At 43.9% G+C, this 23,691-nt stretch overlaps 1 protein-coding gene across 2 annotated transcripts in view; it reads left to right on the forward strand.

The window, feature by feature from the left end:
* Positions 1 to 1,404: 1,404 nt before the first annotated feature.
* The window catches only part of stab1 (stabilin 1), a 32,750-nt gene continuing 10,463 nt past the window's right edge, over positions 1,405 to 23,691 (forward strand). Inside the window, exons 1-50 of one of the 2 annotated variants that reach the window (XM_086117319.1) lie at positions 1,405 to 1,421; positions 3,259 to 3,326; positions 4,429 to 4,672; positions 4,855 to 4,940; positions 5,584 to 5,653; positions 5,758 to 5,853; positions 6,306 to 6,419; positions 6,563 to 6,750; positions 6,826 to 6,962; positions 7,072 to 7,199; positions 7,625 to 7,701; positions 7,814 to 7,939; positions 8,976 to 9,128; positions 9,231 to 9,302; positions 9,947 to 10,060; positions 10,134 to 10,187; positions 10,640 to 10,720; positions 10,811 to 10,969; positions 11,088 to 11,150; positions 11,239 to 11,331; positions 11,471 to 11,557; positions 12,208 to 12,319; positions 12,407 to 12,593; positions 13,912 to 14,005; positions 14,128 to 14,286; positions 14,663 to 14,758; positions 15,018 to 15,113; positions 15,461 to 15,508; positions 15,595 to 15,728; positions 15,799 to 15,910; positions 16,076 to 16,153; positions 16,322 to 16,423; positions 16,667 to 16,771; positions 16,855 to 16,989; positions 17,090 to 17,218; positions 17,552 to 17,605; positions 17,816 to 17,929; positions 18,331 to 18,526; positions 18,951 to 19,046; positions 19,142 to 19,187; positions 19,570 to 19,649; positions 19,959 to 20,084; positions 20,222 to 20,295; positions 21,190 to 21,261; positions 21,351 to 21,470; positions 21,556 to 21,603; positions 21,702 to 21,782; positions 22,356 to 22,502; positions 22,935 to 23,063; positions 23,547 to 23,606. In XM_086117319.1, the coding sequence (XP_085973445.1) occupies positions 1,412 to 1,421; positions 3,259 to 3,326; positions 4,429 to 4,672; positions 4,855 to 4,940; positions 5,584 to 5,653; positions 5,758 to 5,853; positions 6,306 to 6,419; positions 6,563 to 6,750; positions 6,826 to 6,962; positions 7,072 to 7,199; positions 7,625 to 7,701; positions 7,814 to 7,939; positions 8,976 to 9,128; positions 9,231 to 9,302; positions 9,947 to 10,060; positions 10,134 to 10,187; positions 10,640 to 10,720; positions 10,811 to 10,969; positions 11,088 to 11,150; positions 11,239 to 11,331; positions 11,471 to 11,557; positions 12,208 to 12,319; positions 12,407 to 12,593; positions 13,912 to 14,005; positions 14,128 to 14,286; positions 14,663 to 14,758; positions 15,018 to 15,113; positions 15,461 to 15,508; positions 15,595 to 15,728; positions 15,799 to 15,910; positions 16,076 to 16,153; positions 16,322 to 16,423; positions 16,667 to 16,771; positions 16,855 to 16,989; positions 17,090 to 17,218; positions 17,552 to 17,605; positions 17,816 to 17,929; positions 18,331 to 18,526; positions 18,951 to 19,046; positions 19,142 to 19,187; positions 19,570 to 19,649; positions 19,959 to 20,084; positions 20,222 to 20,295; positions 21,190 to 21,261; positions 21,351 to 21,470; positions 21,556 to 21,603; positions 21,702 to 21,782; positions 22,356 to 22,502; positions 22,935 to 23,063; positions 23,547 to 23,606 (5,250 nt within the window). In that variant the 5' untranslated portion in view covers positions 1,405 to 1,411. Of the gene's footprint in view, positions 1,422 to 3,000; positions 3,029 to 3,258; positions 3,327 to 4,428; positions 4,673 to 4,854; positions 4,941 to 5,583; positions 5,654 to 5,757; positions 5,854 to 6,305; positions 6,420 to 6,562; positions 6,751 to 6,825; positions 6,963 to 7,071; positions 7,200 to 7,624; positions 7,702 to 7,813; positions 7,940 to 8,975; positions 9,129 to 9,230; positions 9,303 to 9,946; positions 10,061 to 10,133; positions 10,188 to 10,639; positions 10,721 to 10,810; positions 10,970 to 11,087; positions 11,151 to 11,238; positions 11,332 to 11,470; positions 11,558 to 12,207; positions 12,320 to 12,406; positions 12,594 to 13,911; positions 14,006 to 14,127; positions 14,287 to 14,662; positions 14,759 to 15,017; positions 15,114 to 15,460; positions 15,509 to 15,594; positions 15,729 to 15,798; positions 15,911 to 16,075; positions 16,154 to 16,321; positions 16,424 to 16,666; positions 16,772 to 16,854; positions 16,990 to 17,089; positions 17,219 to 17,551; positions 17,606 to 17,815; positions 17,930 to 18,330; positions 18,527 to 18,950; positions 19,047 to 19,141; positions 19,188 to 19,569; positions 19,650 to 19,958; positions 20,085 to 20,221; positions 20,296 to 21,189; positions 21,262 to 21,350; positions 21,471 to 21,555; positions 21,604 to 21,701; positions 21,783 to 22,355; positions 22,503 to 22,934; positions 23,064 to 23,546; positions 23,607 to 23,691 lie in introns of those variants that run through there. The other variant, XM_086117320.1, reaches the window with a different exon arrangement.

Raw genomic sequence — 23,691 nt, forward strand, 5'->3', positions numbered from 1 at the left:
TAAGAAAAATCTGAATACAAGATCAAGTCAGTGTTGCTCAAGGAAAGAAAAAATCTTTCAAGAACATTCACAATGTTATGAAAATTGAGTCAAAATTCTTCCAGGGGTACAAATCCCTAATCATATTTTCGAATTTAAAATACCCCCCCCCCCAAAAAAAGTAATTTCTGTTGGCTATTCCCTCCCATCCTCCATTTTGCAGATACTTTGTGTGAAATATAATCCAATTAAATAAAACCTTTTAACTATCGGTGTCAGAGGACTTGTCTGTTGTTTAAAATGCTGACTCGTCGTTGTTGCAAGACAAAAGCATCCGAAAAAAAAAAGTTCCCATCAGCACTTGCTCTCGTCGTCGCCGCTGCCTCCGTGATATTTTGATGAGTGTGCAGCCTGGCCACCTTTTCTACTTTTTCTCGCTTCCTTTCAGCCTGGCTGTGAAGCGTTGGTCCGTTTCCGCTTTGGGGGACACTCGCTGTACTGTACGGGAAGTGTCCGCTCAGCAAAAGTCTGACCGTATGCTTATCGACCAGCGCAAGGGGTTCATCGGAAATCGGCCTGAGCGAGTGATACAAATTAGCACAGAAGCACTGTGCTATGCTTTTTTTTTTTCCCCCAGCGGCTCATGACGATGCTTATAAATCGTCTTGTCACTTTTCATCGTATTCTTCTTGTCCACATCCGCCGTTTATTCGCTGATGGAGTTGTTTGCGAGTTGAAGACCCTCGCTTGGATCTCCCTCCCTCTCACACCTCGTGTTTTCATAACTTTATCATGGCCCGCACGCACATGCGCATGTTGTTACACAACAGGCCTGACGATAACATTCTCGTGGCGTCCGTTCCGTCGCGTGCGTGTCGGTTCTCGTGGTAGATCTGGCAACCTCGGGGCAAAGCCGCCCAGCTGCGATACGCTGATGAACTTTATCAAGGTGCCGCAGCGACGCCGGGTCAGATAAGCGGAAAATACATGCTTATACCAAGGCCTCTAATCTGTGCCAAGTCCATCTTGCCGTCTTAATGCTCAACCCACAAGGCAGCAGGCAACTTTAAGGCGTTGGTTAACAAGGAAATGTCAGCACGTCCTCGCGTTTGTCTCCCCTAATCTGCTGCTTGTCGTTGACATTTTGACCGGCCGATGTTCTTTCGAGAAGAAAATCGGAGGTCCGGTTGTCTTTACTGTCCTTGCTGCCTTGCTCGAGGGACCTCTGAAGCAGAGCTGTAAGGTTATGAAAGCCACAGAAATAAGTTGAACCACTTTTTAGAAATAGTGTTTTAAATTTTGAATTTAGTTTAAATAAAGCCAGTGTCACTTAGCAACAAGACACGGAAACTCCATTTAAAGGCAGCGGTTTTCCAGCGACTCGTCTTTTTTTTTCCAGCCCTTAACTCCTGGTCCATGAAAATCAGTGGACATGTCTAACAGTGAGTAGAAAAAGTCTCGAAGCCATACCCGAAAAGTCAGTGCAAGTCTTTCATTGTGCTTTGGAGCAAACGTTTTCCAGTCATTTTGGCTACTTCCAGGGATCCATCATAGACAAACTTGCCCAAGAGATTCTGCCCAAATCTGACCAAATTTTAACAACATGTACTAATTTGTCAGATGGATGACTCTAAATCAGGACAGAGATGAGTTTTTGTAATTGTGTGTGCAGCCAAGTTCGATGACTCACCATAAAAAAAAAAAGTGATGATTTGGCTTGTTGACCTGCATCCTAATAGGTGGGAAAACGATTTAAATTGTCAGCATTGGAGCGTCCGTGCACTTCCTGCTATTGTTCCTGGCAGCACGACCTTTGACCTCTTGCCCGCTTGTTCCCGACGTCGGCGTTAAAGCCAGGAAAGAAAGTGCTTTCGCATTCCTTTCTTTCTTTTTGCGCAGCCGTGGTGTCAGCTCGTACGAGGAAATCCGTCCCAATTGCGTCGGCCCACGGGGACCGCCGCCACCGGCGAGGGAAGGGAAATCCGCCCTAAACTTCCTGTCAGGAAAGAAGGATTTCTTGCAATCTGGCTGCCGTTTACAAACCGGAGGCCTGCCACCTTCTCTGCTCACTCAGAAAGTAACTGAATATGTTCCAGAAAAATTCCTTCTGCCCACAAAAAAAGAAAAATGACAGGCGGAAGAAGAAGGTTAGGCAGGCCGTGTGGCAGAATTTGTCTTTTAATTATTTTTTTTTTTGTAAAGAGACAGATGGTCCAAATCATTTAGAGAGGTACTCAAAAATAAAAGATTCATGATCACTTTTGATTTTATTTGTAAATCATCGACTTAATTTTTAGAATAAAAAATTAATTCATACAATAAAAATGTAACTGACCATGAATTCGTTTATTTAGTATTGTGTCAAAAAGTAACAGATTTTTCCTTTTTTCAAATTTATAAATACTTAATTTCATCAGTTTCTTTCTAAAATAAAATTGTGCAAGAGTTGACTCTTTTTCTTATTGTATTTACCATAAATTAATACATTATTTTAATGAGTTAAAGTGGATATATTTAAATTAACACCTTTTGGAGGAAAACATCTAATTGAACAACAAAAATAACTATTTCCTTAAATTAATTGATTTAATTTGACCAAATATGTTGCATGCACGTGTACAACCCCTTTTTTTCTTTACAAATGTTATTTATTTTATTGATAATTCTATTTTAACAATTTCTATCCTTTAATGTAATTAGCATCTCTAAGAAACATGTTTGCATATTCTAAATATGTTTTGGCACTGAAAGTGTATTTTATTTTTTCTTTCAAACAATTATTACCTTTGCAATGATTACACCTGCCAATAACTTCCAAACTCACATCAGTCAAATGAATTGATTTTTCAAAAATGAAATTCAGCGGGCTGTGTCTTTAGCATTCTTGATCAAATCCTATGAAAATGATCCATAACCGGAGTACAGTAGCGGGGAGGAGTAAATGTGTTTCGTTGTGCTTTTTCAGTTTTCCTCCCGCCTCTTCCTTGATTAGAAAGGAGAGGGAGGGCTGACACGGTCGACACGACATGACGGCCGCAGCTTCTCTCTGGTCTCTCATGCTCACTTTGTCACTTTTATCGGAATACTTCTAGAGATCCCGCGACAGGCTTGCTTTTTTTGGGTTAAACACATATATATATATATATATATATATATATATATATATTGTTTTACTTTATTGTGCCTCGTCGTTGTATAGGTTTTTTTTTTACCCTTTTTCTTTTATTTGTGTGCCCTCTCTCTGACTGCATCATTTTTTTGTTTTCATTTTTTAATCAGGACACTCAATCATGTTGCTACTGCTGCTAGTACACTTACTACGACTACAGTCTTCACTGCAACTACAGGTAACACACACACACACATTTGTTTCTTTTAAGAAAAATACAGTCAAAATGAGTTGAATGTGGTATTTTTTGGAGATAAAAAGGCCATTATTATAAGATTACTGAATGTAATATGTTCAGAATAATATTTGAGATTAAAAAAAATCATTTTTTAAAGGAAAAAACATACTACTGAAAGTTGTTTTTATAGATCAAGTTATTACATTTTATTTTCTCTACGTAATATTGATCTGGTGTCTTTTTTCCATTATTTTTTTCAACTATATTTCTGAATGTTTCCATAAATATAGAGGAAAAATTCAAAATGTTATAATATGATGAGAGGCGGCCCGGTAGTCCAGTGGTTAGCACACCGACTTCACAGTGCAGAGGTACCGGGTTCAATTCCAGCTCCGGCCTCCCTGTGTGGAGTTTGCATGTTCTCCCCGGGCCTGCGTGGGTTTTCTCCGGGTACTCCGGTTTCCTCCCACATTCTAAAGACATGCTTGTCAGGCTGATTGTCAGGCACTCCAAATTGTCCCTAAGTGTGAGTGTGGGTGTGCATGGTTGTTTGTCTCTGTGTGCCCTGCGATTGGCTGGCAACCAATTCAGGGTGTCCCCCGCCTACTGCCCGAAGATGGCTGGGATAGACTCCAGCACCCCCCCGCGACCCTAGTGAGGATGAAGCGGTTCGGAAGATGAATGAATAATATGATGATATTCTTGGAAAAAAATGAGATTTTGCTATTTTAGAAAAAACTTTCAATGTCAGAGTATGGCCATATTGTTACAAGATTCAAATAGTTTTTTTTCTATTATCTTGCTTCTAAGTTGGTCTTTTTTTTCAAGACCTGTGAAATAACAACAGTATTAATATAAATATTTTTGAGAAAACATGTTACAAAAATGAACTATACTATTATGAGATTTACATTTTATTAACAGATAAAAAGTAGTACTATTTTACATAATCATTGTAAGATCAGTCAAAAATTTCAAGGACTAAAAACTTTTTTTCTAATTTGACCCCCCCCCCCCAAAAAAAAGAAACTTGCTGAATATTTACAATACAGTTTTCTTCAACTTAACCTATGGTTGATTTTGACCCTGTTCCTTGCGATAGACGCAGCCCCCCGGCCGCTGTGACATCTCGCAGAGGCTTGACATGTACACGGTGTGCACGTCCTGCGCGGCGGTGACCAGCAGTCTGTGCCCGCGCGGCTTCACCAACAGCGGTGTCAGGAACTGCAGCTACATGGTCCAGATCGGCGGCAATAAAGTCTTACTGGACGGATGCCACCGCCTTTGCGTTAAGAGCTTCATGCAGCCACGATGCTGCCCGCAGCACTGGGGGGCGCTTTGTCTCCGTGAGTCGCTTGCAAAATTTGACAAATGATTACTGCACGCTTTTTTTTTTTTTTTTTTTTTTTAAACATTTGGTTGAAAGAGTCAAACAATTAATTTGTGGCCAAAGTTCAAAGTAATCAAATATCCACTTGAAGTGCAAAATGCTTGAAAGTGACCACCATTGTTGCTGACATGGCCCCAGCCTGTCCCAGCTGGTCAGGGAAGACCTGCAACTTCCACGGAACCTGCATGGATGGAGACCTCGGCAATGGGACCTGCGTCTGTGATGTCAGTACTATTCCTGCATGCCTGTGGCAACAGCTTCTCGTGCCTGTTCCTGCTACCCTCTCCTTCCTGTTGCTGCTGCTTCTAATGCCCATTGCTGCTCCTTATACTGCCTTTTTCTACCACGGTAGCTTTTATTCCTGATTTTGCAGCTTTTTCCTGTTCCTGCTGCTTTTCAGGCCTGTTCCTGCTATGTCTGCCCGTTCCTGCTGCTTTTTATTCACGCTCCTTCTGCTTTGCATGGCGTTCTTGCATCTTTTCATGCCTATTCCTCCTATCTCTTCTCCCTGTTCCTGCTACTTCTTATTCCATTCCTGCTCTTGCTGCTTTTTATTCCTCTTCCTTCATCTTCTTCTGCCTGTTCCTGCTGCTTCTAACGCCTGTTGATGTTGCTCCTTATGTCTTTTCCTGTTGCTCCTTGTTCCAGTCCCTGCTCCTGCCTCACTACCTGTTCCTGTTGCTTCAACTCTCTGCTGCTTCTGCTGCCTGTTCCAGCTGCTCCCAGTGACCCTGTTACAGTTTCTGTCACTCGTCCCACGACATCAGCATGTTCCTACCGCTGGCATTATTACTACCTGTTCCTGCCGCCTCGAGTACCTGATCCTGCCATTGTGTAACACTTGCTCCTGCCACCTCGTGTTGCCAGGAAGGCTTCAGTGGGTTTGCGTGCCAGACGTGTAGCAAGGAGAACACTTTTGGCAGCAACTGTGACAAAGGTCAGAGCTCACATGCGCGCTGGACTACATTAGAAATGACTGGAGGTTACGTCACTGTATTCTGTGTGTATTCTTGTGTTGTGCTGTTGCGTGTTTTGTGCTAGCGTGCGACTGCGAGCACGGCGTGTGCGAGCAAGGCCCCGAGGGCAGCGGCCAGTGCTTCTGTCAGCCGCCGTACGCGGGGAAGCGATGTGACCAAGGTGACGCGTCGGACTCGCTCCTTCTCTTCACTCATAACATATAATAAAATAAAATCCACATTGTAGCGTGGGTACAAGATCATTATTTTTAGAACCTCATTCAAAATCAAGATCATTTAATTTAGCACATCAACATTTATGTTGTTTGTCATTGCACAACAATGGTGTGATTAAAAAAAAAAGTCCACTACAATTACAATTATGCTTAGACATTACAGTTCAGTTTTCTTTTTTTTCCCCTTTTTTTTGTGCAATTTTTGCCGTGTCAATTAATCATAAGGGGCCAGTGTCTTCCATGGGTCAAGCTAGAGTAGCCATTTTTGTAGTTTTTAGCACAAGCACACGATCACGTCCTTGTCAAAGAGTTCACATGCTTCCAAAGATTCACCCAGTCGTCCTGTGTGCTCATTGAGACTTGTGTTGGTGTGTGGGTTTTTTTTTTGTGTGTTCAGTGAACAACCGGTGCAACTCGTGCGGCGCATACTCATACTGCGAAGGAGAAGGAGACGCCGCCACGTGCCAATGTTTGCCAGGATACAGGAAGTCGCAGAACAACAAATGCGCAAGTAAACATGACACCCGACCCTTTCGTTCACATGCATAGATTTTTAAAGGGAGAGGTGCATTTTCCAGTTATGTTGTATTGGAAGTGTGATGTGTTACGGCAACCTCTTAAAATTTTTACTCTGTATTTGTTGATCTTTTTAAGGCATGTGCGTGTCGAGCAGCTGCGACGTCAACGCTCAGTGCTCCACGCAGGGGTCAAAGGTCAGCTGCGCCTGCAAAGCCGATTTTGAGGGTGACGGCCGCGTCTGCGTACCCAAAAATCCTTGCGCCGTCAACAACGGCGGCTGTCCCCTCAACAGCACCGTCTGCGTCTTTAAGGGGCCCAACAAGGTGCGGTCAATGAGCTGCACCGTTCCGAGGCTGATGACGAGCGTGACATCTGATTTTTTATTTTTTGTCTTCCAGGCGGCCTGCGAGTGCATGTCCGGCATGGCTCCGGTGGGGGCCAGCCCCAAGTCGGGCTGCCGGCTGCTTTCGTCCTGCTCAGCGGGCACCTGTCACTCGTCGGCCGTTTGTGAAACTGGACTGGATGGAAATGCCAGGTCAGACACACTTTTGTCCAAATTCAATGAATTTGATACTGATGACAAGAACGAACTGACTTGAACAAGTCATGCAGTTTCTCCATGTGTGCGTTTTTTTTTTGGTCAGGTGTGTGTGCATGCCGGGTGAGATCAGCGATGGGCGCCGTTGCTATGGTAACATCATGGATCGTCTGCAGGACCTGAACCGCTATGGAGTACAGAAAAACAAACTCATGGGGGCCTTTGAACTCTTTGGTATCAACATTACACTCCGTACACCACACACCTACTTGGTTTCTTGCCAGACTTTAAAAAAAAATAAATAACAACAATGCCACAATGAACAGTCCATTTTCAAGTGGAACAATTTGATTTTGTTCGATTCAATGAGTTTCTTCGATACGGTACACGGCTGTAGCTTTTCCCGTGTATAATGAATTGTACCAGCACATCCAAGCTTTAAGAAGCCCAAACTTTGCAAGTTAGTTCAATGAAACGAAGCAGTAAATTATTCACATTCACATTGATTATTTTTAATTCCGAAATAATGAGTAGTAGTTATAATAATCTAAAAAATACATTAGGTATGCATTTCTACTGCATGGAAGACTAGACACCAATAACTTATGACTGCTGATGTTTGTGCATTATTCTAATGGCATTTCCGTTTTGTGTTTCAGTCAAAGGTTGTCTATCGCTGATGACTCACAATGGACCGTTCACGGCTTTCGTCCCTCAGATCCAAACGGCTCCGAGCGTACGAGGATCGGGCTATTCTTACCACCTCACCCTCCAATAAATACTATGACGCCATTGCTCTGGAGACATGAATATCCATCTTGACGGGCTCTTCCGCTTTGCACTTGCAGTCTGTGAACGAGGAGAAGGTGTGTCGTGACCACCTGATCCTGGGTCAGCACCTGCTGCGGGACATGGCAGACGGCCGACAGTTCAACATGTACGGAGGCGCCAAAATGAAGTGCAAAGACAACAAGGTACCAAGGAGGCAGCAAACAAAACGTCACAAATACTCCACCCTTGGAAAACCTCCTAATTGAGTTCCTTTGACCTTATTTCCTACACCCTTAAAAATGCTGGCAACTCAAAATGGCTTATTTCTAACCCAGCAGTTTTAAGGGTGTCACAGGAAAATAGTTTTGACATTTTTGGGGAATTTGCTCATCAGTCATTTGTTTAATTTCTTTTTTTCCAAAACACCAAGAAAGGTGATTTTCTTGTTTTTCCCGATAAAACATTTCAACATGTAAAAATAGAACACATCCGCATTTTAAGAAAATCTGAATAAAAATGAAAAGCACAAAAGGCATTAGCTCCACCTTACTTTTTAGTTAAATATACAAAAAAATGATTTTCAGAAAGTCAATTCCAAATTTGGGTTCTTTTTATTAAAAATTAAAAACCAAATTAATCAAAAGTTTATAATATTTCCACATACTGTGATGTTTAAAAAACTACCTGTCAACCTTAAAAATATTTAAAAACCTTTAATATATTTCAAATCTGTTAACATATTGAAAAGATCCTTCCCTTTTAAACCAGACAAGACAAAAAAAGATTGTCTTGTTTTTCCGTTTAAAATTAAAGATGAAACTAAGGAAGAATCCTAATTTAATATCTTCACTCTGGCAAAAATTGAAACGCAACGAAAATGTGTTGTTTTTTTTCTCGTCAACAATATATGGTACAGTATTTAAAAACTTGTATTAAAATCCTGAGAACATCTTTTTGTTTTCTGAGACGCTAAATAAATATTTACTAATTGGTGTCTTTTTTTTTTTTAAATAAAAAATAAATAATGAATATGTATCTTCACATTTTGTTTTTGTAATTCCGCAACTGATCATAATTTTTTAAAAAATCTTTTTTTTTTTTTAATCCTTCCAAACTGTAAGTAAGATTTGCGCCGCAGGGGAAAATTTCCATTCCTTGCTTGTCCAATTCAAGTAAACGAGGTGTGAATGATCGTTGACATGCTTTGATTTTTGCGTTTGTGCCTTGTGTCCTCACTAGCGTTTCATCATGCTGCACGATCCCACGCGGATGTATGCCGTCGTCCAGGCCGACCTGCCGGCCGCCAACGGCATCATCCACATCATCGACCGGCCAATCATGACGACCCCTGACAACCTGCCTGCTCCTGCTCCTCTTCCTCATCCCGCAGAGGTCAGTACATTACTCAATATATGCAGGATGTACCATGATAACAATATGAATAGGAATAATAATTTTGTGATATATATGTCTTTTTTTTTTATTGGGGGGAAGTTTGCAACATTGAACGTCGGGGAGGCTGTGAGAAAAGAGCCCGCCTTCAATCGCTTCCTGTCACTCGTTGATGTGAGTCAAAATGATTTTAAAATATCACAGGCTGATACTACATTTTATTTTTATTCAAACTGCTATTTTTATTCTCATTTGAAACACAAAGGAAAAAAATATTTGAGTGGTTTAGAAAAAATACTGGGAGAATTTTTCCAGTTTTTGGAAGGCAGTTTGATAGACAGTATTTATATTTTTTTATGTGCCAATTTTATTTGTATTTTAACTTACCTGACATGCGACAACTTTATTTATTGAGCACTTCAAACAGAACCACGACTGAAACGTGCTGGACGTAAAGTAAAAATCAGACATATAAAAACAAAGGCAGTTGAAACAATTAATAGCACAAAAAAGAATAAACACAACACTAAGACTTGAGTTGTTCAATATTTTTTTCAAAAACCTTTTTGTTGTTTTTTCTTTTTTCTTTGTGTCAGTCACTGGCACAGTGTCGCTGTTCACTGGCCGACTGGGTTCCTTGGCGGGGATCCAGTCTATGCTGTTTAAAACAACGATGAACAATTTCAACTGTTAGACAAACACAGATTAAAATCTTGTTTTTGAAAACAACATGTCGATTCGTCGAAAGATTCGGAAGCCATCTCAAAATTTGTTTTGAGCTTGTGTGTGTGTGTGTTTGTGTGTGTGCGCATTTACAGAATTGCGGCGCGATGCTGCCCCTGAATGGCCCAGGCCCTCTGACCGTCTTCATCCCCAGTAACCAGGCTGTGGACAACGCCAGAGACGGCAGCATCCTCTACATGCTCAATGACGTGCGCACCAGCGAAAAAAAACAACCACAACAGCAATCAACTCACTCACAACCTGCTTTCATGTGCTCCTCAGGCCAAACCCAAACTTCAAGAACTTCTCCGGAACCACATTTATATAAAGGGCAGCGTAAGGAGACACACACACACACACACACACACACACACGCACACGTGTGCTGATATGCGTAAAATGTCATATTTTTAAAACCGAAAGACAAAAATATGAAATTGCATTCAGAATATTAGGCACATGTTGTTAGAGATTTTTTTAAACAACAAAATGTAAGCATTTTCTCATTTTAAAGCACATTGTTAAAGTCAAATATATCTATAAAAGTATTTTTTCTTAAATATAAAATATTAAATATAAAATAATAAATTGATTTAACCAGGGGAATTTTTTAAAATGTTTTTTTCAGATTTTTTTTCCCTTTTGACAAGAAAAATTAAATTTGAGTCTTACATTTGAGTCTTCATTTGAATTCTCCTGAAACTATTTTTAATACTTTTAATGCAATTTCTGAAATTCTAACTCCCAATCAAGTTGAAATGTTTTTGTTGTTGTTGTTGGCTCCATAGCTGACGTCCGACGACCTGATGTCTCTTCCTCATATCGAGACGACGGCCAATCAGCTGCTGACCATCTCCACGTCCACTGAGGTGAGCCGCTCTCCTATCGGCTGTCTTTGTGGGGAGCCCACGCTAATCTGACGCCGCTAATCTACACGCCTACTTGACCTCCTTTCTCAGGGTGACCTCCTGCTGGGCAGCAAGGGCGTGCGCATGCTGTCACCCAACAACCGAGTGCTCAACGGTATCATCCACTTGATTGACGGCCTCCTCTACCCGTCCACCATCCTGCCCATCATGCCGCACAGATGTGATGACGTCAAAAGCAAAATCGCACAAGTCAGGACCTCCGCACACACACACAAACACACACACACTAACACACACACTCTCATCAAAATACAGTGCTTTATGAGTATACACAGAGACAAAAAAATACTCACTTGTGTTCTTTCAGGGTCCCTGTGTTCACTGCAGTTACCTGTATGAAACATCCTGTCCGGTTGGCAGCACTGAACTGGTAAAAATCCATCCATGCATCTGTCTGTCCGTCCGCCCATGTCTACATGCATGCATCTATCCATTCAACCAAATGTCATGTTGTTCAGGACACTCACCTGATCGGCTGCGACTACACGCCGTCCCCTCTGCATCGGTCGCCGAGCAAAGGCTGCGCCAAGAACTGCAACGTCACCACACGGGTCAGGCCATAGTCACTCATTTTCTTTTCAAAATATTTCCAAGAGAACTTAGATACTCGCCAATTGTTTTTGTTCTCTGACTCAATGAATACATCTAATAAGAAGGAAGTACTGTAGACGTTGTTGTGTTCCTGATCAGACGGCCGAGTGCTGCAAAGGTTTCTTCGGGCCTGACTGCAAGCCATGCATCGGTGGCTTCCAGCATCCCTGTTACGACAAAGGAACGGTCAGCAACAACAACTCGCTTCACTATTATTTGTATGACCTGCAATATCATCTGCGTTTCTTTTCTTTCATTGTATTGTTTGGTCAATTTTTTTTAATTCGGTATTTTTTGTGATTTCTTTTTTAATTTTTTGGATTTTATATTGTTTTATTTTTTTATTCTTTTTGTGAATTTCTTTTGTATTCTTTTTGTCATTTTCTGCATTATTTTATCTTTTTTGTCACTTCATTTTATATTACTTTTGAAAAATGTATTTTCTTTTTATCGAATAATGGAGGATGTAATTGTTTCTAAAAAGATTTGATTTTATTCACTTTTTGTGCTGGGATAGGCTCCAGCACCCCCCGCGACCCTTGTGAGGATAAAGCGGATCGGAAAATGGATGGATGTGTTTTTTGTAATACTTTTTAAATCCATATTTTTGCTTGTTTTTTTGCATTGATTTGATTTTCACAAAAAGAATATAAAGTTATTTATTTTTCTATTGTATTCATATCCTGTCTTATTTTAGTATTTGTAGTTGTTTTATTATTCTTGTAATTATTCTACATTACATAGTGTACATTTATTTTCTCCACTATTTTTGTGTTCTTATTTTACACTTGTCACTGGCGCCATTACTTAAACGCGTTTGTTTTTGTTTTTTACAGTGCTTCGACGGTATCGGCGGGAACGGGTCTTGCAGCTGTCAATCACCCTTTGAGGGCGTGGCCTGCCACATCTGCTCCGACCCGTCCAAACATGGAGAGCACTGCGATGAAGGTGACGCGTGCCCCACTGGTTGAAGCCGGCCGTCGGCCTCTAACGCCACTTTAGCGTGACGTGTGTCGTTTATGTGTGTGCTGGCAGAATGTCACTGCGTCCACGGCGTATGCGACAACCGACCGGGCAGCGGCGGTGTGTGTCGGCGCGGCTCGTGTCTGGAAGGTTTCTCCGGGGAGCGTTGCGATAAAGCAGCCATGCCGTGCAACGCCGATGGCCTGATGGAACACTGCCACATCAACGCGTATTGCACGCACAACGGCCTGCAAATCACGTGAGACTGACTCGCCCCCGTGGACCAAATGCTCCACCACCACCGGAAACCACACGGGGCAGTGTTGAGCTCCAGACTGCGGTGGAGCCAGGGGGAGAAAAAGAAAGTCAATATGTTCGAGGGTTCATAATATTTTGTCAAAGTAAAAAAACTTTTCAGGAAATTAGAATAAATTAAAAGTTACAGTTTTTTTCCCCCTCAGAAATAGAACCCTGTTCTTCTGGGCAAAAAAAGCACGACTGTTCTGGAAAGCATGGAAAAAAATGAACGACTTTTTCTTATTATAGTACATCACAGTCCCAGAAGTTGTCAGTATTTTTAATTTTTTTTTTTTACATTTTTTAGATTTTTTTTAGAAGATATATATTGAATTATCTTTTTTATAAATGGCATCATTTTATAGACTCTTTTTTGTCTTTTTTTCCAACCCCAAGTATCATTAAATTAAAGTGAGTTGCTTTCTATTGGTGAGGAAATAAAATTCAATTATAAGCGAGGGAAATTTTAATTTTACTGGGGAAAAATGATGAGAAAAACTGTTGTGTAATTTTGGCACTAAAGTAATGTTTTTCCTCAAAAAACACATAATCGCTTAAGAATGAGGTTGTTTATTTTCAAGAATGGTTAAGTCACATTTATTTCAGGAAAACAATGTTGTAAAAATAATTTTATAATAGTCTTCTTTTCTCAAGAAGAAATGTCGCATATTTTCCAGCAATTACCTCAATCTATTATTTTTTTGGAGGGGTGATTAAATTTTTTTTTTGCAAAATAGTTGCCTTTTTATTTTCTTTCTCAAAACTTTTATAAGATAAGATAAGATATCCTTTATTAGTCCGACACTGGGGAAATTTACAGCCTCCAGCAGCAAGAATGTAGGCAGAAAGAAGAAGAAAAAAAACCAAAAACAAACAAACACCGTCCAATTAAGTGCAATATAAATACAAAATGGATAAATCGCAGTGCAATTTACAGTTGTTTTCCACATCATTCAATTATTAAATATTATTGTTGCTATTTTTTATTATTCAGCAGCCTGACAGCAGTTGGTAGGAACGAGCGTCTGTATCTCTCCTTCTTGCAGCGCGGGTGTAACAGTCTCTGGCTGAAGGAGCTACCTAGTGCTGTCAGGGCGGGCTGGAGAGGGTGGGAGGGACTGTCCATAGCTTTTAGCTTAGTTAGCATCAAATTAGTTAACATCAGATTCTACTTTTTTTTTCGTGATTTTCCATCTAACTTGTTCTAGCGTGCAACTTTTATTTTTTGCATCATTCCTTAAGTACTGAGATTAAGTAAGTACTTTTGCTGTTGGCGCCAGGTGTGTTTGTCGGGACGGCTACGAGGGCGACGGCCACTCATGCACAGCCATCAACCGCTGTCTGAAGAGCAACAGAGGAGGCTGCCACGCCAACGTAAGATTTCGCCACAACATCCTCCAAAAATTCAATCGCATGCAGCGGCCAGAAGTCACAAAGTACAGATTCTTCTTCGTTACTTCGTTTTTTTGGGGGGGTGTTGGTTTTGCTCCCGCCAGGCCGAGTGTGTGTATGTGTCTCCGGGCAACGTCTCGTGCGTGTGCGTGGAAGGTTGGACGGGTGACGGGCGCGTATGCGTGGAGGTCAACAACTGCCAGACGGACGCGCGAGGAGGCTGCAGCCCAAACGCAGATTGCAACCACATTGGACCCGGACAGGTTAGAGCTTAATGTGGGGGGGCTCTTCACATGTTTTTGTTGTTCCATATAGATGACATGCAATGTATCCATATCTTCCTATTTTGCATTTTTTACAAAAATGACCCTTCTCTATAACTGGAAAACTTACAATACATGTGTATACAGTATATATATATATATATATACTATATACGTATATATATATATATATATATATATATAGAGAGAGAGAGAGAGAGATAATGTTAATGTCATATTTTTTCCGACCTGCATTTTTTTTAATGCTTACTCCACAAATCTTAACTCAAAGGCTGTTCTCCCAAAAAAAAAAAAAAAAAAAAACGACTACAAATTATGAATGAATGAATATACCTGTTAACATGTGCCCCTGCAGAGTGAGTGCGTGTGCAAAACAGGTTACACTGGGAATGGTGTGGATTGTGACTTCGTTAATCCCTGCTTCATCAAAAATGGAGGCTGCCATGCTCTGGTAAGGATGCGCATTCGCGCCACACCACCCTGCTTGTGTTGACATGCGCATCTGGAATGCCCACGTCAAGGCCTTTCAGTTGACATCTGACTCCAGGTGATTTGCTACTGATGACATTTCACCTCCAACCATCTCCTAAAAGATCAAAAGCATGTTATTTTGGGCCCGCGTGAGGGGATATTGGCAGCATAATAACATCTGAAAAGCCCTCCCTGAGTCCTGAAATATGACATATGACTTGTCGCAAATGGATCTTCAGGCAAGGTGTGAGCAGACGGAGGGCGGCAACCTCACGTGCACGTGTCCTGACGGCTACGAAGGAGACGGAACCATCTGCTATGGAACCTTAATGGAGGTCAAAACTTGACACTTACACCAATTCCTCCACGTACACATCCAGCCACAAGCCATTTCACCTTCCTGCTCACATAGAGTGCCTACCGTCTGGCTACCTACCCTACCCATCAATGCACCTACCAACTCATCCATTTTCAGTTTCTTAGCGCCCCTCACCAACTCGCATGGCCATTACGCCATCAAATGTGAGTCATTTTGCTCTCGCCCTTCCCCTCTTTCATTACACAGTGGTTAACTCTTTGTCTACTTGCACAAGTGTTGGAACTATTGAAAGTGTAACATGTGAAACAATGCCTGGAAATAGCGTTTGTGTGTGTGCGTATGTCTGTGTGTTTCTTTGCGTAGGAGCTGGACATGAACCCAATACTGAACAGCTTGTACTTCATGATCCATGTGTGTAAACACCGTCCCACGTCCACCTCTTCGGATGACATCATTCACGCATTTGACCTCGTTTGTGTGTGCTTGTGCACTCACAGAGGTACCCTAATGCCGCCGAGGACTTGAGCGGTAACCTGACCGTGCTGGTCCCGGCCATAGGGGTCCTGCGGAACATGAGTGAGGCCGATGTCACATTCTGGAACACAAGACACCACCTCCCGCACATCCTGCGGTGGGTCAGCTCATGCACACGCGCACACAATGACGGATTGCCAACTTCCTGTGTGACTTCCTGTTTCCAGGGCTCACTTCCTGCCAGGAATTTACTCCATGGAAGACATGGCGGGGATGATTGGCCGCAAGCTGGCCTCCATGAACACGCTCACCCAATGGGAGATCACGAACAGCAGCAAGGTAGCGTATTCGCCGTCATTTTTATTCTCGCTGTTATTATTAAGGGGCAGAAAGACGGGAGAGTCGTTAGCACGTGTGCCTCACAGCTCCAAGTTTTGTATTTGGAATGTTGGCTACGCCTCTCCTGTTGGCGGCGTACTCAACTGTGGGTCGGTGTCATTACAGGGAATTCTCATTGGCGGCGCCGCCGTCATCACCCGGAACCAGCCGGCCATCAACGGCTACTTCCACGTCATTGACAAGGTGAGACGGCCTGATTTTAGCGCTTTAGAAGGCATTCCAAGCGAACATGCTAACAGCTCGTAGAGCATGTTGAAGCAAGAATGCAACTAAGGCGGCCCATAGGGGGCAAAAGCTTTTGCGTGTCGCCTGCCCGACTGCAATGGCATTGATGGATGTGTGTGTTTTCAGGTTTTATTCCCTTCCCGTTCGGACCTCCCGCCCGAGCCTCCCACCCTGACGGCCTTCCTGGAGTCATCGCCTAACTTCAGTCTGTTCCATCAGTCCGCTCTGGTGGGTGACACAACACCGCTGCATTCCTGTGTGTGTGAGTGTGTGCATGCTATGTGTTTGTATGCTTTGTGTTTCTGTAGTGTGTGAATGTGTTGCGCATTTATTTGGGGTGGGGGGGGGTGCTTTTGTTTGTGTGGTGTCTGTGTTACTCCTGGACAGATGTGCGTTTTTGCGTGTGTGTGATTGTGCATGTGTTTTGCATGGGTGGGCATCCCCGGACTTTGCGTCCGTTCTCGCCGTCAGATGTACAACCTTTCCGAGGAAGTCAATCAGCTGGAGTTCACCCTTCTGCTGCCCACCGACGACGCCATCCGCCAGTACCTCAGCGACAACAACTCCACCCAGCTGGTAGGTCGCCTGCCACGCCCAGGAGAAGTTACACAAAAAATGCTCAAGTGCCACGAAAACTGCTAACACGCTACCATCCGCAGGACGCCGACGTGTTCAAGTATCATGTGATTCGCAGACAGCTGCTCTTTCCCGATCGTCTGTATGACGGTATGCTCCAGAGCACGCTGCTGGGTGCCGACTACCAGGTCCAATTCCACCTGGACTCTAACAACCGGGTAAAAAACAAACAAAAAAAAAATTTCAGCGAGTTCCTTCCTCAGACTTTCATGTTGTTCTCACTCGGGTTCGCCCTCTCGTTGTTTATGGCCCCTTCAGACGTTGGTGAACGACGTCCCACTGGACGGCGCCTTCACCGAGACGCAGTATGGCATCGTCATGGTCCTCCCGCGCGTCCTCACCGTGCGGCGCAACAGATGCAGCCAGGAGATCACCGTGCAAGTCAACGTAAGCGCGAGTGTGCAAACACTTGCCCTGGAATCAGGTTCAATCAGCGATGGGTCACTTCATTTGTAGAGTGGCTTCATCAATGACCCGATGGTCCAGTGGTTTGTGCGTCGGTCGTGGGTTCGATCATGGCTCCGGCCTTCCTGTGTGGAGTTTGCATGTTCTGCATGGGTTTTCTGTGGGCATTCCGGTTTCCTCCCACATTCCAAAAAAATGCATGGCAGTCTGATTGAACATTCTAAATTGTCCCTAGGTGTGAGTGTGAGCGCGGATTTGCGTTGCTATAAGAGTTTTGTCACAGTGTTTTCCCTCTGTGTGGTTGCACTTCATTAGGGCCGGTGTACCGCCTGTGACGGAGTCCCCCGCTGCCAAAACAGATACCAGCCGGTGAGTCTCTCAATTGTGGATCACAATCACATCAAAAGGAGAAACATCTTTATTGGCCATTGGTGTAAAACCATAAGCCATTTTTTTCCGGTAGAATGAGCCATAGTAGTCTTGCAGGAACAAGCAACTCAAAAAGAAATTTAGGACATGACGCATGAGTATAAGAGAATCTTTGTAATTATGTGTCCGTGTGTCTTTGCTCTACCTCAGATCGTAATGCAGTTCCCGGAGAACATGAAGCCCAACTGTCGATTCAGAAAACGCGTGGGGTCCCGCAGGAAGTCCGTGCTCGGCTGCGTGATAAAATGTCTGCAGATTGCCAAGGTAGCTGCCCGTTCTTCTTCATGCTAACAGCTAGCATACATCTATCTGAGTTGGACCCTTAATGTTAATTCTGAAGCATCTGATGATGCCTTGTAGGATGAGGCACATGCTCACATGCTATCAAATGGCATGCTAAGATAGCAAACTGAAAACAAAAAACGTGTGCGAAGGCAGCTCGATAAAGATTTTGCATAATGCCTGGAGTTGGGTAGTATTTCACATAAGAATGGTTCAAACGCTAACATGCTAACACATAGTGAGATAGCAACCCGAGGATAGAAACTGCAGAGGAAACTCTTGAAGGAGTGTATATGACGCCATTTCCTTATGAGAACTGGCTAACGATTTGACGTCACGGCCTGCGCTTGTGACTCTGAGGCCTCCTGACGTGTCCCCCGCAGCATCAGTCATGTTGCCCTGGTTACTACGGTTCTGAGTGCTTCAAATGCCCCGGAGACGTTGGCAGCTGGTGTTCCAATCACGGCCAGTGTCAGGACGGTCTCCGTGGCAATGGGGAGTGCCGCTGCTATGAGGGTTTCCATGGCACCGCCTGCGAGGACTGCGAGCCGGGACGCTACGGCGTCAACTGCACTTCCAGTGAGAGACGCACACACACGCACACACATACACACATACACATACACACACATACACGCATGCATACACATTTAGCCTCATGCGCACACAGAAACGCAAGCAAAGGCAGGCGCTCCTGCCATTGAACAACTGTCACGCAAGTGTAAAAATAAGTGAAGCACTGTCACACAAAGTGAAATGTAGGAAAGCCATGTCCATGTGCGTACCTGTGTCTATGTTATGCATGTGTGTGACAGTATTCATATGGGTGTGTATCTGTGTGTCCGCATTGATGTTTTTGCATCTTGCGTGCACGTGTGTGTCTGTATCTCTTTCACCTGTGCACGTTTGTGCACACGCACGTATGTTTGTGTGCGTTTTGGGTTTTTGAGCGCATGCATGTGTGTCAATGCTTGCTCACACTTGTGTGTGTGTGTGCGCCCAGAGTGCGCGTGTGACCACGGGAAATGTGACGACGGCTTGTCAGGAAGCGGCAAGTGTGCATGTCACAAAGGCTGGAAGGGAGCATCGTGCTCCATTGGTAAGATACGTGCACACGTTCACACACTGCTGTAACCAACTCAGTATGAAAAAAAACTCCCTTCATCCGTTTGTGTGTGTGTGTGTGTGTGACAGAGATCAAGGACGACGCCTGCAGAGGAGTTTGTGATGAGAACGCCAAGTAGGTTCTATTGATGTGCGTGCGTGTGTGTTTACCGCCATTTTGCTTCGGATATTTCCGGTCAGTGGACTCTCAGTGACCTGGCATCAAAGGTTTGGGGAATAAACTAAACAAAAAAAACAAGCAAGCGATGACTGATAGCGCAGTTGTAAGTTGGACACTTATCTTATGGCTGCACAGTTGCATCAATAAATCTAGATGATTTTAAAAAGGAATGGCATGGTGCTTGAGTGGTTGGCCTGTCCGCCTCACACTTCTGGGGTGGGTTGGGGGGGGGGCAATAGCCATGCACATGTGACTGGTTCAGAATGGAGGGATGGTTGATGATGATGATGATGATGATGGTGGTGGCCATTTTTCCAAATGCTGCCCATCGTTGCAGCTGCATCACGGGGCCGCAGGGAAGCGCCCCCGCCTGCGTGTGCGTCGCCGGCTACAAGGGCAATGGCACCGTCTGCAAAGGTAACGCACTCTTCTTTGACTACTCCATCTATGACTTTGTCTTGTACGACTGCGACTTGGATGACTATACTTCTACTTTTACTCCATCTTCGATTACTTTTATCTATCTGCTCCTACTACTACTTTCTTCTGCCACCTTTAGCGCCCTTCTTTTACCTCTACTACTCTACTTCGATGTCAGCTACTTCTACTACTCTAAATTCTTGTGCTACAATACTTGTAGAAACGGTCGTGGACGTAGTACATCTTCTACTTCTTCTTTCCTTATTTCTCCTTCTTCTTGTACTCATGAGCACGCGTGTCCCTCAGAGGTGGACCTGTGCAGCCTTTCCAACGGCGGCTGCTCGCCATTCGCCACCTGCGCCAAAGTGTCGGCGGGCGTCCGTACCTGCACCTGCAACACCGGCTACACGGGCGACGGCGTGGTCTGCCTGGGTAGGTGATGTACAATCGATGTACATACACACTGCGTGTGCACCGCTCGGGATATTGGGCTCAGCTGTGAGACGAGCCTCAAATGCACACTAACCTTTACAGGTCAACTTCATTTGACCGTGTGTGACCTTTTTCAGAGGTCGACGGCTGCCTGGTCAACAACGGAGGCTGCCACAAGTCGGCCGACTGCATCAGAATAGGAGCCGACACCGTAAGACCGCAGCTTATTTTGATGATGTCATGTCTCGGTGGAGCACGTTTGCCAATCAATCAGTTAAGCCAATCACGGGCTAGACTGCGGTTGGAAGGCACGTTTGACCTTTCCAGACTAACTTGTCAAACTTGATGCTTCCAAAAAACATTTACAAGGGCGCCTTGAGAAACGAGTGACCAGACCAATTTTTCTGATTTGTGAACTTCAATTTGGGATGCAAGCGTGGCATGGTGGCAGGTGACTCAGCTCACGTCACAATAAGATTAGAAGATATTCTTAAAAAGAGTAGAAAACATCCCTAAAGCTAACGCTAGCTTAATGCTAACATAAAATGGAAAACCCCACATGCACACGGGCTAACAATTAGCATCTATGTGGCAGTGTTGTCACACTTTAAGCATTGAATACCTTAACAAAAACGGCAATAAATGGAGATAGATAATATAACAATACTCACTGCCATATTTTGTATTGTCTGCGGAAAACGCCTTATATTGCTGCCATACTGAGAAGCCGAGAGGGGCTGAGAGTCCAGTTCAGTAGCTTCGTATGCAGGGGTATTCCCTTCTTCTGTGTGACGCAAAATCATCGCATCCTCATCGAGGTTTTCCTGAAATAAAATGCACACATATCCAGAAGAATGCCCATCACTCTCATAATCATGGCCACCCCATGTCACTCCTTAGGTCCGCCCCTGTCCGAGTGTCTGCCTTATACTGCCCCCAGGTGCCCTCGGTGTGTAAACCAAAACGAGCAGCCCAACTTGTGATGGAAAATCTTTCATTCTTTACGTCCTGTCGAATGATGTCATTACTTTTGGATGATGACTAAAAAAACGTTGGTCAGCCTGACTCGATTGATTTGATTGGCATTTTTGGTGGGCTTCCCCAGGTGGCGTGCAGGTGTCAGATGGGCTTCCAAGGGAGCGGCAGGTTCTGTTACCCCATTAACCCCTGCAGAACCGTACGCCTGTCGTCACTTCTTTGTTGGTTTGATGAAAACTGCCGATATATTTTTGTGTCTGTTTTTTGAATGTATATCTCTGCGTGCAGAACAATGGTGGCTGCAGCAAATATGCCCGCTGTGAGTATTTGGGTCTGGGCCAGAGGAACTGCTCCTGCCTCCGAGACCACGTGGGCGATGGCTTCGATTGCCACGGCACCACCAACGCTGTGAGTCACCTGACCCAGAAGCCCCGCCCCCATCCCAAGCCTCACTGCCGTCACATGTTTTGATTTTGTTGTCGTCATCACACAGGAGGTGTTTCGAAGCCCAGAAAATGCGTTGCTCCGTTACATGCTGTCTGTAAGTTGAATATGGAAAAAAAAAATATTCCGCTAACTTGACACACAAATTCTCCAACGTTTTGTTTTTTGTTTTTTTTTTGCTTTTATTTTCTCCAGAAGTCAGATGCTCGTGGTCTTTACGGCGACGGGCCGTTCACCGTCTTCGTCCCCGTCGACAACAACGAATCGTATTCCACTGTGTGTAATAACAGCCGCCGTCTTGAGTTTGTCCTTTCTCGTGGTTCCCTCCAAGGTCTGCGGTAGTCTGGGGCCAAGAGAAGATGAATGTATAATTCATCAGATATGAATAATTATTGTTTACATGTCAATAGACAGGAACAAATAATCACACATTAAATTGCAACATGAAGCCAAAAACAAAAAAATTGCAGTTATTATTTTTCTAAATTGTTCAGCCCTTGTAAGCACTCTGAGCTAACTTAGCAGTCTATATCAAAAGTTGCTGAAGATGGAAATCAAAGTGGGGGTTTTTTCCCCGCAAAAAGCTGTGTATGTTCAAACTTGAGAACTTTTAGGATGCTGGAACTTGGGGGCACCACTTTCATTTGGACTTCAAATCCAAATTATTATTCTGTTATAATTCGTGTGTGTGCACGTACTCGTGCGCGCTCGTGCGCGCATGTGTGTTTGCGTTTTCTGGATGTCCGTGTGCTTGGTGTGAGTGTGTGTTTTGTGTGTTTGTTGGATATGAGCTCATCCATGTTTGTATGCTTTCTTTGTGTGTTTCTGTGCGTTGGTGTGTGCGCGCAGGTTAATGAGTGGAAGTTGTTAGGGCGTCTAAATGATCTGGTGCGGTACCACATCGTTGCCTGCGAGAAGTTGTCTTTGAACGACCTCCAAAGCACTCAGCAGGCTGTCTCCACGTCCGGATATACGCTGAAATTCAGTCTGCAGCAGGTCTTTGTCTTTCAAAAACACACACACACAAAACACAAACGCCCCTCACGACGTGCTGCGTTTCCTAGTTGCCATACCATGGGCCAATCATCTCCTATCATAACGATGATGATGTCCCATTCGTTTACGTTTATGTCCGCTATTAGCCATACTGGAGATATATGCTCACATTCAAACCTGGAGCGTTCAGCCCATGTTTAGCCTGAGTGACCACTTCAAAGGTTTAAGAAATGATTCGAAGAAATAAAAACAGACACCACAACATAGATACTCACTAGCACACACGCCTATAAACACACTCACACATTCTGTTGACTGTGCCGCTTAGCATAGAAGGAATGCCGCTGCTTTCAAACCAGTGTTAGCTAGCATCCAGCTAACATCGTGTACATTTTGTACACGTGTGTGTGTGTGTGTGTGCGTGTGCGCCAGGGCTCGGTGTGGATCAACAGCGCCTCTCGGATCGTCAAGAGCGACTACGCCACATCCAACGGCGTCATCCACTACATCAGCAACATGCTCACTCCCTACAAGCTAGGCAGCAAACGGCTCATCGGCAAGGTGGCGCTACTCACCATTGCTAACAAATGTGTGGTGGGAGGGGTTGTGCATTTGATTTTCGGGTGTTTTTTTACATTTGTGTTGTTTAAAGAGCACACGGCTACATGGACAACATTGGCATGCTAGTAGGACAAATGCGTGTTAACAGTGAGGCATGTGCAGGTCATTGTCTAAGTAGTCAGTCAAAGTTGTCCTGTCGTGTTCAGCAATGTTATACAGAAGTGTGTGTGTGGGGGGGGGGGGGGGATAGTTGTTCGATGAGTGCGTTAAACTCGTTTTACTCGTGAAGACAGAGTGCACTAGTCCATGGACCTGAAGATGGAAATTGAATAAAATGCTCAAGCGGCTTTCGATGCCAAAACCAACCGACTATTCAAGCGAGAAGCCTTACCTCCTTTCTTTCTTTCTCTTCCCTTTTTCTTTCTTGCCATCTTTATTCCTCTCCTTTCTTCCTTTTTTCTTTTCCGCCTTCCTTCCTTCCAGATGAACTTCACGGCGGCCGCTCAATTTTATGGCTACAGCAGTTTCTACAAGTTAATCGAGGTAAACCTGCAATGACGTCATCCTGTCAGATGAGCTCTTTGCCATCCATCCAGGCACTTATCTATCCATCCATCACGCTGCCATC

Source organism: Hippocampus guttulatus, chromosome 8, assembly GCF_054856545.1.
Source record: "Hippocampus guttulatus isolate MCC_2025c chromosome 8, RoL_Hgut_1.0, whole genome shotgun sequence".
In the NCBI taxonomy this organism is placed as follows: domain Eukaryota; kingdom Metazoa; phylum Chordata; class Actinopteri; order Syngnathiformes; family Syngnathidae; genus Hippocampus; species Hippocampus guttulatus.